Source organism: Corapipo altera, unplaced genomic scaffold (genome assembly GCF_003945725.1).
Source record: "Corapipo altera isolate COAL_440 unplaced genomic scaffold, ASM394572v1 104b, whole genome shotgun sequence".
Taxonomy (NCBI): domain Eukaryota; kingdom Metazoa; phylum Chordata; class Aves; order Passeriformes; family Pipridae; genus Corapipo; species Corapipo altera.
Window position 1 is genome coordinate 402,710 of NW_020885023.1, and position 13,734 is coordinate 416,443.

The 13,734-nt window shown below is 52.3% G+C and overlaps 1 protein-coding gene across 1 annotated transcript in view; it reads left to right on the forward strand.

Moving 5' to 3' along the window:
• Window positions 1-227: 227 nt before the first annotated feature.
• The window catches only part of LOC113959158 (heparan sulfate glucosamine 3-O-sulfotransferase 4-like), a gene marked incomplete at its 5' end in the record, with an annotated part of 52,776 nt that continues 39,269 nt past the window's right edge, over window positions 228-13,734 (forward strand). Inside the window, one exon of the mRNA XM_027667991.1 lies at window positions 228-946. Coding sequence (XP_027523792.1) covers window positions 228-946 — 719 coding nt within the window. The remainder of the gene's footprint in view (window positions 947-13,734) is intronic.

The following is a 13,734-nucleotide window of genomic DNA, read 5'->3' on the forward strand; positions in this document are numbered from 1 at the left end:
AACGCGCTCCCGCCTCCCACCCGGCTCAAAGTTTCGCGGCAGGAACTCGGGCGGCAACAGTGCGGAGCCGGCAGCACCGGAGCGCGGCAGCGCGGAGCCCAGGAGCCCCGGTGCCCGGCGGGGGCCGGCGGCGACCGTGCCATGCGGGGCCCCCCCCCACCGGCGGCGGCGGGGCGGGCGGGCAGCGGCGCCCCATGCGGCTGGGGCGGCCGGGCGGCGACTGACACCATGTGCGCCCGGTGCCCGGGGCGAGGAGCGGGGAGCAGCCATGTCCCCCCCCCGCCCAGCCGGGGGTGCCGGGCGGGCGCGGCTCTAAGGGGCCGCCGGCGCGGAAGCTCCTCTGCATGTGCAGCCTCTCCCTCTGCCTCACCTACCTGTGCTACAGCCTGATGGGGGGCACCGGTCCGGCCGCCCTGCGCTCCCCCGCCGTCCTTCCCGGCACGGCGGCCCCGCGTTCCCCCGCCGCCCTTCCCGGCACGGCCGCCCCTGGGGCCCCGCGTTCCCCCGCCGGGCTCCCCGGCACGGCGGCCCCGCGCTCCCCCGCAAACCCGCCGGGCAGCCCCGGCGACCCGGCCCCCTCCGCCGCTCCGCCGCGGGCCTCCAACGGCAGCCGGGAAGGGGCGGCGGGCGCCTGGCTGCGGACGCCGCTGGCCCCCGGGGAGGTGATCACGGCGCAGAGCGGAGCCTTCGAGAGGGACCCGCAGGAGTCGAGCACCACGGACGAGGAGCTGAGCCGGGCCGGCAGCCCGGGCAGCCGCGGCGGCGGCAGCAGCACCACGCCGGACTACGGGGAGAAGCGGCTGCCGCAAGCCCTCATCATCGGGGTGAAGAAGGGGGGGACGCGGGCGCTGCTGGAAGCCATCCGGGCACACCCCGACGTGCGGGCCGTGGGCACCGAGCCCCACTTCTTCGACAGGAACTACGAGAAGGGGCTGGAGTGGTACAGGTAAGGGCGGGGGGCTGCGGGCGCGACCCACGGCTGGGGGGAGGAATGTGCGCCCGTGCGGGGCGGGGGGAGCCTCCTGTGTGGCCCCGGGGGTCTCCGAGGGCCGTGGGGTGGGGGGTCCTGGTTTCCGACCCGAACGGCCCCTGTACGTGGCTGGGCGGTGGGACCCGGGGCGAAGGCGCAAGTCCCGGGACCCCCGCGTGGGTCTGCGGGACGCGGCGGGTGCGGAGCCCCGGAGCCGAGCGCGGGGCAGGCGGGAGATCGCCGGGGGCCGCACCTGGCAGCGGTGGTGACTGAAAATGCGTTGTTCTGGTGGGAAGGCAGAAAATGTGTAAAAACATCCTGCTCTGTTACTCAGAGTTGCTTGAGCAGACTGTAGCAATTCAGCTGCACTTGGTGTAAAACGCCTAAATAGGTCGGTAATTAATAGTTACTGAAATAAACAAGATTGTAAGTTGTTCCAGGTGCTACTGGGCTGAAGGGAAGAAGGATGCTGTTTTTATGCGAGCGCAGGCTTCGCTGAACAAATGAGGTTTACTCTTTGTTCAACAAGTTCTACATCGGGAAGTTTTTTCCGTTGACAATATCTAATTCTGTTAGTGAAGAAGTCTCTAAATATTGCTATCTGATGTTGACTAACGTTTTAAGGGAATTTTATGCTGAAAGTCCTTGTTATTAGAAAACACTGGACTGCAGTAAGGAAGCGTTAAGTGCCTCGGCAGTTTAGCAAATCAGTGGATTGTGATAGCTCAGTGCTTCTCTCTAAAAATCTCTGAGAAGAATACAGCACATCAGTGGAACTTGCAAATTCCCAGTAGCTCTGTGGTTCACGGTTCCAAGCAACCGGTACTGGTTCTTGATAAGAAGTGGTCTGTGGGTGAGCTGCTGAACTTTTTGTTGTTCTTAGTACGGCAGTGCTTAGCTGCTCTGAAAATGAAGGAAAAAATAATGCGAGACAGGACGTTAGTTACTACCTGGATTATCTGGTCACTCTTTATTGCAATGGAGTACACGGTCTTCATGTCAGGGGCATTTAAATGTGAGGAGCTCCAAGCAGTTTTCTGTGGCAATTGTGGAAGCAAAGTCTTGATAATGCTTGGTGTGGCATCCACTTGGTTCTGTGAGATTTTCTGTAGGGATTCTGAGAAAGTGGACATCAGCACTGAGAAAGTGCAGTTGTCCATGACAGTGTTTTCAGTGTGCTGCACCAATGGGGGGAAGGAATAAAGGACTGACTGTGCTTGTTGTGTTTATAAATATAATTTCAGACGCAGTATTTTATTGTACTGAATTTTTGTGCAAGAAAGGCTTATCTTGAAATATGAGTTTAGAAACTTGGTAGAAGAGGATAGAAAGCGGCATATAAAAAGGTTTGGTTTTATTCAAAACAGGAAGAAGAAGATCAAGCACTGAATATGGTGAGCAGCTGCTTTTTCATCTTTAAAGTCGTGCTACAAGAAAAGGGCTAGTGAGTGTGTGTAACTTCTCTCATGGAGTAAGAGGCATACACAGGTTTTCATTTGCAGAGTGCAGTTTGGTATTTTCTATCCCTGCATCAGCTCTCTGGTTTGTGCAGCTCATTCCTAGCCCTGGAGCTGTGCTGCACTGGGGAAGAGGTTGGAGAAGAGCAGGTTGTGTCAGAGCTGGCGTGAGAGGGTCTGGGCAGAGGAGGCTGGTGGGGTGCTCTGGGCATGAGATAAAGAAATGATATTGCTGCTCCTTTGCCATTGTGGCCCTGAGGATATGCCCTGGCTGCCCGACCTACAGCCATCTTTACACCTGCTCAACCCAAACATGCGCTTCTACCCCCTCCTTCCAAGGATGTTCAGCCTTGCAGGGGCAGGACAGTGCTGGTGGTTCACACCTCAGCGGCACTCACAGCTCCCCTGATGCTGTGCCAGTGCTGGGCTGCTGTCATGGACCAGCTTGGTGCCATACAAACACAAAACAAAGACAGAGTGGGGGAAGATCACTGCCCAAGCCAGCAGCTGTTTCTTCCTGACCTTCTCTGAGATTACCTGATTGAGTGCGCCAGGGAAGCTGACGGCTCGCAGCTGTGTCCCAGGTAGAGCAATTGGAGATTTTTCCTATGCACAGAAATGTCAGTGTTCTTTAAGCAAAGAAGCAACTATTGAAGTGCTTATACCAGCATCTCCTTACAGTGACTTCTATCACTTGTTTATATATTGCATATAGCACTTCTTTAGATGCATTATACACTTTGAGCTTTTAATGCTGTCAGGCTTTTTCTTATGTAGCGAAATAGAGGAACGGCAGACCTTGGGGTTCCTTGCTTTGTAGTTCAGTCCCAAGAGCATCTCCTAGCCTGGCAGAGCAGAAGGGAAGGGAAGCACTTTCCCTGCCTTGGCTTCTCCACCTGTAAAAAGGAGTTGGCACCAGGACACTGCCATTTCTCTGTGCTTGCCCCATACCACGTTATCTGTGTCTTTGCCACCTTGAGATTGGTCAGCCCTAAGCACTGTGGGTCTCTGGTCCAGGGTCTCAGTGAGGACAGTCTCAGAAGCTGGAGTTGCTGCAAACACTGTAGGTCAGGGTGGCACGGTGGGGATGCCGGCTCCATGCTGCTGGGGCAGGGTGGCTTGTCAGGATGGCAGCTCCACACTGCCTGGTAACTTGTAGGGAAAGCTGAAGGTTTGGCTGCTGTCTGCAATGGCTGTAGCTCAGCAGCCAGAGTTCGGGTGGCGATCGCAAATGTAGGTCTTTGCACACATGTACTGGTGCAAACTGAACTGAGACTCGTTTTGGTTAGTTATTGTTATGCTACCAGAATTGTTTGTGTGGTTGCAATTTGTGATTATGTCCATCCTAATGGTGGACTGTCCAAAGGACAACTTCCAACGTACAGCTTTCCTTAATGGCACCCAGTCCCCCCTTGTACTTTAACTTTCATTGATAAATTCCTTCACTTGCCTTTTTCCCCCAATGCAGAATGTACCTGACTGCCCTCAAATAGTGCTGAAGGGGAGTAGGAAGAGACTTTAAACCTTTCCTTTTGTTAGCAGTGTGATCACACCTCTCTGTGGTGTGTGTGCCACTTGCATATCTTCATCTCTCTTTCTTAAGCACAGGACACTGATTTCTGGCACTAAATATTATCTTCAGTGATGAACTTCGACTTCATTCCTTATATATACCAGAGCTCGGTCCTGCTGTGGCAAGGAGCAGGGCTCTGCTGTTCCCTTGGAAATTGTTCTCTTTTACCCACTCCTTCCTTCTAACCTGCAGGATATGCTGTCTTTCCCTGCGGGAGCTGCTGCTGATTTTTAGCCAGTGTCTGAGTGTTCCCCTGGTCCCTCATGTGCCCAGCCACAGGGTGACCCCCTGCATAGCCCCAGTGACCAGGCTGGACTTCAGGAGTTTGCTCTCTCCAGCATGATGCTCATGCCTCAGTGGGCATATCCCATGCCGTGAGCTCTGCCCCAAGCCATCCTGCATTTGGAAAAGCACTGGGAGCCTTTCTGAGAGCACAACAAGGACAGTAGAATGACAGGGAAGCCTCTGAGCCCAGGGAATTGAGGTTACATCCACAAATGCTTGTTACCAGCATAGACAGACCGAGTTTCCTGCCTGCGTGTGGATCAAGGGTGCACAAGCATGAAAGGATGTTGTGGATCATGGGAACTACAAGCTGCTTGCAGTGTCTGACACCTGGACAGGTTGTCCCTTTGTGGTGCTGGAGGTCTGGGTTTGGTGTTGTGGAGGCTGAGTACCAGGGGGCTGGGCAGGGGTCTGCAGAGGAGCCCTGGAGTCAGTGTGGTCCCAGTGGCTTTGTGTGACTGGAGAAGAAGGGGTGGCAATCCTGTTGGCACTGCTCAGTGGCCACGCTGCCCTGTGCCAGTACTGTCAGTGGTGAGATGGGATCACCTGTGCAGATGCTGACACCTCAGGATGCTCACATACTGCTGGTGACTGGTCTGGCAGTGTTGGGGGAGAAACACTGAGGGTGGCCGTGGGACCTCCAAGCACCAGCATGGGGGGGCTTTAGTTGGGTCCTTCTGCAAATCACCAGCACAAGAGACCTCAGCACTTCTGCACCCCAGAGACCCTCTGAGCTGAGTGGAACAGCCCAAGTGGTCCCAGTCCACCATTCACAGCTGCCTGCAGGCTCAGCACAGGGAGAAGGCTCAGTTCGGTCCCTTCGTGCTTTCAAGGCTATCTCCACATCTTGCCTTTAGCAGAAAAACTGGGGATTTGTATCAGTATTTTTAAAACAAACCTGCATTTTTAAGACAAGTATGATCTCCGTGATGCGAAGAGAACACCTGATGGTGGAGAGCTGAAATTGAGGAGTTTTAAAGTTCACTGACTAGAAGAGTTGAATTCTTCGTATACACACACATTGCTTTACTTCTTGCTTTCTCCTTGATGGAACCCTCACAGCGAGGCTCTGCAGCCTTGTCTGTGATTAGATTGTGTTCCTCTCTCTGTCCTGGGGCTCTGGTGCTGTGCTCTTGCATTAGCTGTGTGCATGGAGCGGCCCTGCTTCAGGAGCAGTCACCACGATAGGTTTGCGTGTCTAATGCTATTTGCACTGGCTGTCTGGGTTTTTCAGGGCATTCTCCCAAGCAGTTAGACCTGTGTGTTATTTGGCGAGCTGTCGCTCTCATACAAATAATGCCATGACAGGGAGCTCTTCGGTTCCAAGGAGCTGTTGACCGTGTCCACAGAGATGGTGCTCCCAGTCACATCCCTGCGACTTGTGCATTTGACTTGTCCGTATGGGGGAAGCAGTTGTTGTGCATGGTTATCACTGCCATGGGCCCTGTTCCCCACAGGGCCATCTCGCCTCCCTTCCTCTGCTGACCTGGAGTCTGGGCCAGTAGGTCTGTTCCTGCATGCACAGGGATGATCCAACCTTGGAGCACCAGGCTCTTTCCTCCGTGGCTGCTGACAGTAATGGTGCTGGCTGTGTCTGTGTGCTGGGACCCCCCTGCAGCATCCCCTAACAGCTGTTGGGCCACAACAGCTTGGGGCTGTTTCAGCCTGGTCCCACACAGCGTCACCTTGCTGTGAGCTGTAATTGTGTTGCTGTGTTGCCTGTGACATTCTGATCGGCTCAGGGCATTCAGGAAATCAAACAGCTTCCACCAGTGCTGTGAGCCTGTGCTGGCAGCACAGCGGGAACACCGACAGCGGGCGGATGGACTGGGGTCTGCTGCTGCCCACGGGCACTGCTGCAGAGCCTGGGAACTGCTGTGTTTCTCAGCAAAAGGCCTTCCCAGAGTGTTGTACCTGCCACACTTCAGGTAACTTAGGGAAAGTGTATTGATTTTGTTCCTGGGCCCTGCTGTGAGTTGGCTTTTGCTGAAATGTGGTGACTCAGCTGCCTCCTCTGTGGATCCAGTGCATTGTGTTTATCCTGGGCTGAGGACTGTACGAGTATTTCCGTGTAACACCTCTTTTAACACCTTGTCTCCTTCACCTTTCCAATGTCTTTAGTCTGGGTTCAATCCTGCTTTTTCTAGCTCAAGTCTTCCATGCAGAGCAAGTACATGCATGCAGCACCAACCTCCCCACCCGTGCCTGGGTTGGCTCTGGGCAGGGGACTGCAAGTAGGGGTCAGGTGCTTTGCTGGTTGGCTCCACGTTTCACCCATCTGGGGACTGGAGAGAGGCCACTTCAGCATCAGGTGTGGATTTTTTTCTGCACCTGGAGCTATTGGAGTGAATCCTCTGCACACCAGAGCTGGAAGTCTCCTAGCTCTGCCCCTGCCCTGTGTTCTAAACTTGAGGAACTCCCCGTGCACCCTTCCTGGGCAGCAGTTGTCTCCCTCCTTTCTGTTCTGTTTCAGCTGAAGGGATGGGTTGCAGGAATGAATTGGGTCTCTTTGCAGTGTTTTATCACCTGATGATGGTTATCCACAGGCTGCTCAGTTGTAGCCATGGGAAGGGCAGCTGCTCTCAGCACCCGCAGCCCCTGTGCACTGCACGGGCTCTTCCTGCAAAGAGAGTAAGAGAAGTGCCAGGGCCAGCACGCTGGCGGGAGGGTTCTGGAGCACCTGCTCCTGCAGGGCTGGTTGCCGCTTCTGCCTCCGTCTGAAAGGTGACTGTGGGCACAAAGTGCAAAAGAAGGGTGGGAGCAGGAAGGGGACGCAGCGTGGGATGTGCTATGCCCCTTGGCAGCCCCTGGGCACCGGCCCCACTCAGGCCTGGCAGGGAGGTATCTGGCCCCACTCCCTCAGCAGAGTGGAGGGGGGGTGACCAGGGCCCCATCCCACCACCCTGCCCAGCTGGGCCCTGCCCTGCTTATGCTCTGACCCCAGCGTGTGCAGGGAGCCTGTGAACGGGAGCAGCCCCAAAGCTCCCTTGGGAGGGTTACGGACACAGGGCTCATCACAACAGCCGTGCACCGTGGGGATGCCTCTTCCAGTGACTGTTGGAGCATCCCTTGGAGCATGTAGGGAACTGGCATGTCACCAGCCCTGAAATCATCTAGCAGTTGCACTGTAGTCTCAGGAACACCTTTTCTCTAGGATTTTGTTCAATAACCCACTGAGTAAACACTCCGGTGCTTTGCTGATAACGGTTTAAGTGTTATTTGTGATGGCAAAGTTTGTGAGCTTCACATTCTGTGTGAGTGCAGTACTGTTCACATATGTAGAGTTAGAGAAAACCTGAGAATAGACCTGGGTAAAAACAACCCCTTGGAGAAGCAAAAGGGGAAGAGTCGGGTGGTCACATTCACGGGTTCGAATGATGCGCCTGACCCCTGCATATGCTCCCTGCTTCAGCAAGGCTCACTCTGCTCCATGTGGAGTCCAGACTGGCAAGGAAGGACCAACAGGTTCTAAAGAGAGTTATGGGTGAAGGCTTTTGATTTTCAAAGTCAAAATCCCAACACAAATTGGTGACACCTCGTATCGACAAAGGTCAGTCTTTTGCTTTTCATGGGTTTCTCTTACCTCTTGTTGTCATGGGGACTCCTTTTCCCTGAGTCGTTATTTCATGCACTTCAGCAGAAATTTTATTGCTTTGGGGGCTGGAGCGGCTCATGTGGGACATTTCTCACTGCTCGGGGTGTGATACACAGAGGTAATTTCTTTCAAATGATTTTTCCTTGAAGTGGTTTCAATGAATTGCAAAGGGTATGAGAGTATGAGCATGAATGAATGGCTGAAACGTTCAAACGGAGTCCAGGTGAGGAACCTGCATGATCAAACTTTCCAGAGCATCCAGTGTGGATATTGTAATTTCCCTGTTGTGTGCATGTGGGCAGCATTTCATTTCAGCCTTTTGATCCACTTATTAAAGGTATTATTTAGAGTTGGAGGTGCTTTAAATTGGTTTCCCCTATGTTTGAAAAAGTTTAAAGGAAACCCCTAAATTATAAGAGTCTTTTCAGTCACAGTGAGAAATTCCTGTTTAGATCAAAGGTGCATGGGGGGGAGCAGCCAGGCAGGATTGTGCCTTGATCCTGCCAGGAGCAGCTCCCCTCCCTGGACACGGCCAAGCTGCTGCCAAGACCCTGCTCCACATGTGATGGCATGTGGGCACCGCTTCCCCCCTTTGTTATTTAGGTAGCTGCTGTTTCCAAGCTGAAGGAGAATGTTTAAAAGCCAAATATTGAAGGCTGAGGAAAGGATTCATACTTAAGAAAAAGAAGAAAAATACCAAAAAAACCCCTCTAAAACCCTTCCAACCTGTTTTTTTCAAATCTCCCATTTCCATCCCCAGAGTCAACACACCAATTTAGTAAGTGTTGCAAGGCGCAGTATTTCCCCCCTTGTCATATTATACATCCAGGCATCAACGATGGATCATAAACTTGCTCTTTATGGCTTTAACATTTCATTTGCTAGTCACATTTTATGTAAATGAAGGTATTTACCTTGACAAGCTCTCCTGTGAAGTACAGTACTTCTTTAAAGAATATATTTGGCAATATAAACAGGCCAAATGCTGAGGGTGGATGCAAAATTCACAATTGATTTTTATAGCTAAATAGGATCCTCCCAAAATATACTGGCAGCTGTCTGCTCCAATCTCATCAGTGCCTGGAGAAACTGAGGTAGGGGGACCTGGAGGAAGACAAAACAGTAAAGGGACATTGGTTATAGCCACCGACCTACTGAACAGAACTGGCTTTGGATAAAAATAGCTCCATCTGCCAGACTTTATTTTGTATTATAGAGATTGCTGTAACACATTTCAAGCTAAAATCTGATTTCCATTCCCTCCAGAGTCGGACTGGACTGGAGTTGGCCCCCTCCTTTATTAGCAGTAGTTATTTTGGATCTGCTGGGGCAGCCCAAATCCGCAGCTCTTCTTTGTTTCAGAGTGTATTTCCTTTCATCTTGCATTAAGATGGATTCAGTGATATTCTATACTTTCTATTAGTGTTCATCCACATCTGCAAATAACTTTATTTCAGCCTCAGCTCTACCCTTTCTGTATTTGTTCTTGATGGACACTCATAAAATTAAGCTGAGCTGTGAGGATGCTCATAGGAAGCCAACATCAGTGTCAGGAGCAGGTGTTGAACTGTGGTTGGATTCAGCAGCCAACACCTGGAGCTGCTGTACCCACCCAGGGAGGAGACAAACCCACCTGACCTGTGTGATGCCAACACGGGAATGCACCAACCCCAGAGGCTTTGGGGCTCCTGCAGGTGCCCCTGCACCCTGGGAGGATCAGCTGCTGCCTCCTGTCCACAGCCCACCCCTGAGCCCCAGACGTGCAGGAAGAGGTCACCTCCTGGCTCAGCCCTGGGTGGAAGGGGCTGTGTCATGTGTGCAGGTGACAACTGTCAATTACTCGGCTCTGGTCCTGCTTGTTCAAGAACAAACCAACCCTTTTCCATCCAAAGTGCTGACTCAAGAAATGCCAATGGCAGACCATGAATCATGAAGTTGTTGCTGCTGGAGGTTTTTAAGTGGCCTTTGGTTCATCCCTCCTTGGTCTTTCCCCCAGAGAGCACCAGCATTGATCCAACTGCTGGTCCCCTGCATTGTCAGCACTTGGACCTCTGAGCTCATTTCAGGGCTCTTTATTTGAACCCTGTTAATCCCAAATTACCAACCACTGCCTGTGCTCAATGGCACGGGGTGCCTGCAGAGCTGAGGGATACATGGAAAGACAGTGGTACCTCAGGAAAGGGCGCTGGGTACCCTAGGAAAGGGCTCTGCCTCCTCTACATGAGCTGTTCACATCACACAGAAAGGCAAATCCAGAGCCAGGTGTGAACTGGAGGGGCTCTGGGGCACTGAACAGTGCAGCAGGGATGGCACTTCCATGGTGTGAGGGAGGATGTCAGCACTGTGGGCAGTGCTGGTGCTGAGCTGCACCGCAGGCAGGAGGGCATTGCACCTGCCTGGGGCCCGCAGCAAAGGGATGGCACTCAGCAGCATTCCTGCTCCAGGTCTTGTTAATGGCTCCCTCTGAAAAATTGGGTGTCTGGCAAAATGAGCAAAATCCAGGGCAGCCGGGCAGGTGCTGCAGGCGCTGTCCTGACTGTGTGCATCACCTCCCGGGGGCTGGGGCTGGCAGGGCAAACCCCCCTGGGGCCACCATCGGGCAGCCCTCAGCCACAGTGTGGAGGGGCAGAGACCCCGGGGCTGCACAGCCTCCCTGAACTGGGGCAACTGCTGCTCAGGCTGCTCATCCTGTGCTGCCATTGTCGGGAGAAGGGTGCAGGAGCTGTGCCACTGGATCTGCTGCACACGTCTGTGTTACCAACAATAACGGCTCCTTACTCAGCTCAAAATCCTCTAGAAACTCCCCCAAAAAATCTAAGCACTATGGAAAAATGCCTGAGGCAACAACTTCTTTGGTAAACTAAAGCATCTCGCTGAGAATTTTGTAGACCTAGCAAATCATAATGCAATTTCCTATGCAAAAAGGGTTTATCTCTATCTAAATATTATTCTGCATCGTTATTCATTGTAGGGAAGTTATTGCTCTCCAAGGTTAACTGATTGAACTTTGGAAATAGAGCTGCAAGCTTATCGTATAGACGGGAGCTTGACTTTTATTGCTCCTAAATTGTAGAGATATTGTTAGATGTGAGTAAAATATACACTTCATTAGAAAATATTAAAGTTTGTACCACTTTAGAATTAAAAAAGATTAAAAGAAACATTTTTGCAGTCTAGCCCACCATGAAATTGGAGTTGATTTGGCATGTGAAATGTGTAATACAAATAGCCTAACAATTAATGACAAAGGAAGAGCTGGGATGGATTTATGGCTCAAACTATCCTGGATTTCATGAGGCTGGAGTGGCAGCAGGGGAAATGTCTTATTAGATCGTTACAGGTTTTTCTACTAGAGCCACTGCTGCTAAAGTTACAGAAAGGTGTTTTATTATTACTCTGTTCCCACGTAAGATTCCGAAGCACTCTCGTCTTGGGATAGGGATGTGGTTGTCTCTGCGGGAGACGATCCGTGTCTCTGCCGCAGACCGGTTCCTTTGGAAAACCCGATCAGGAACTCCTCAGCCATTTTTTGCAGTAGGCAATGGTGAAGTGCTTTCCCATGGCCAGGAGCTTGTTTATTAGCCTGTGAGTTCAGAGCTGCTGGCTGCAGCGGAGCAATGATGCAGGAGCAGGGCTCTGGCTGGCGAGGGTCCTGCGGCACCACGGCAGGGGCATCTCCTGCTGCCCAGTTTGGGGTCCCTTCCCCGGGGTGCCCCAGTTTGGTGCTGCCCAGCACAGCTCCCCACCCTGTGACCCGTGTTAACTTTTTCTAATGCTTGGAGCATGTTGCAGGCAGAGGGGAGCCTAAAGCTCTTTGCTGTGCCCAGAGGGTGAGGATTTGGGATGCTGGCATAGGGAGGGACAAAGGGTTCTGCAGAGAGGTGGATTTCAGGGCTTTCACCTGTGGCTCTGTCCTCCAGGTGTGGGTGTCGGGGACCAAGAGGGGCCTGGGTACTGTATGTGCCCCCACTGGCACACCCAGGCAGCTGTGTTGTGCCTTCAGCTCTCTCTGAGGGGGGAGGAGGAGTAGATTGAGGTAGGGGAGGGGAATTGGGTGTCTCCAGGATGCAGACTGGGGGGCCTGTGGTGCAGTGGTGCCGGATGAAGGTTGTGTGGCCCTTGGCAGTATAAACTGCATTTCTAATCCAGCTTTCTCTCTCTTGCACTTCATGTGAGAGTCATTTCGTACTGGTGCCTTTGTGCTGGAGCATACAGTGCAGGATACGCATCTCCTCCTTCATTAATGGGATTTATATCCTTGGTGTTCCTTGCTGGATGACTTTGTATTATAATGAAGAACATGGCTTAATTAAAATGCTCTCCCCCCGACATTAATATATATGTTGCCACTGAAAACTAAGGTTCACTGAAAACAGCGAGTTTAAAAGCTTGTGGCAGGTGTAACTGGTGGTGTGTGAAATGGGAGGTGATTTGGGGTGAAATGCCCCAGCTCAGCAACCTGGCCAAGCAGGACTGTGCTCAGCCTGCGGCAGGGATGTGCAGCAGGCAGCTGCCTGCCCACCCTGGGGGCACCAGAATGTCCCAGGAGTGTCTGCTGCTGCCTGTCCTGCGCTCAGTGCTAGTGGAAACCTGCACTGGTCCTGATGCCCACTCCCAGAATTTTCTCTTTTACCAGGGAGGTGCAAAGCAGCTTTACAAACCGGAGAATTTTTTCCATAATATTACTTAAAAAAAAAATCTTATAAATGCAAACATTCCGAGCCTCTCTCTGAGCTGCATGTGCATCGCCATTGGCAGTATGATCAGTTATGAAGATATTTTGCATTCAAGGATTTGCAGTTTCCAGGTCCATGAATATTCAGGCTCCAGCTCGCCCTTTCTGTCTGTGTTCCACACCTACCCTTTCCATTCCTTCACTCCTTTTTTTTTCTTCCAGTGGATTCAATTAGTTCTATTTGCTGCTTTAGCAATAAAACAATTCCCTCTGTGGCATTAAAATGAGTTTCTTTCATTATTTCATTTGGCTTCTTGTTATATGTGCAAGGAAGGGAGGGAGCTGTGCTCTGTGCCCTGGCTCACGGGGGCTGCCAAGCCAGGGAGGACATGGGATGTACTTGGGGCAGCATTAGGAATTAATGAAGGGCACTGCTGGTGCAGAGCTGCAGGAGCTGTGCTGACAGAGCTGCACTCAGAGCCACCAGGAAAACCTGACTTTCAGTAGGACTTTGGCACCCAAGTCACTGCAGCCTTCCATGTGCTGGGCTCCTGACCATGCTTGAGTCTCAGGTCTGCTCAGTTGCCCTATGGCCAGAGCCTATGCATTAGCTGTTGGTAGTGAAACACAGGGGTTGAGCCCCTATTTGGTTTAGATAAGACACAAGTCACTCTGAGCTGCAACATCATTGAAATCTGCAGGTTGGTTTGTGGAAGTGGCATGGCTGGTGCATGGCAGCGAGGGCTGGAGCTGGTCAGAGGTCCCATTTCCTCCCTAAGCAGAGCCCAGCACAGTGTAAGGAAAGCACACAGGCACTGTGAGAGCTAGGAGTAGCAGTGATCATGTGGACAGGGTGTACAAAGAATTACATGTAGTGCCAGAATGCTATTGTCAGGCTGCTCTGGCAGTGCCCTTTCAGGGGGCTGCGATGGCATTGGGAGCATGTAGTGTGGACAGACACATAAATCATTCTTGTTTCACACCGTGCTGAACACAAATCGTATTAGTTACAACACTGAGGAGCATCTAAGTAGAGAAAAGAGAAAGGTGAGGTAGAAAGAAGAAAGAAGATTTAAATCTAATTGCTTTTCCACCTGCGTTTCGCCGCTGGGACACGATGCCGTGCAGTGGAGGGGAGCTGGCACGGGTGGAAGGGGGAGCTGGCACGGGTGGAAGGGG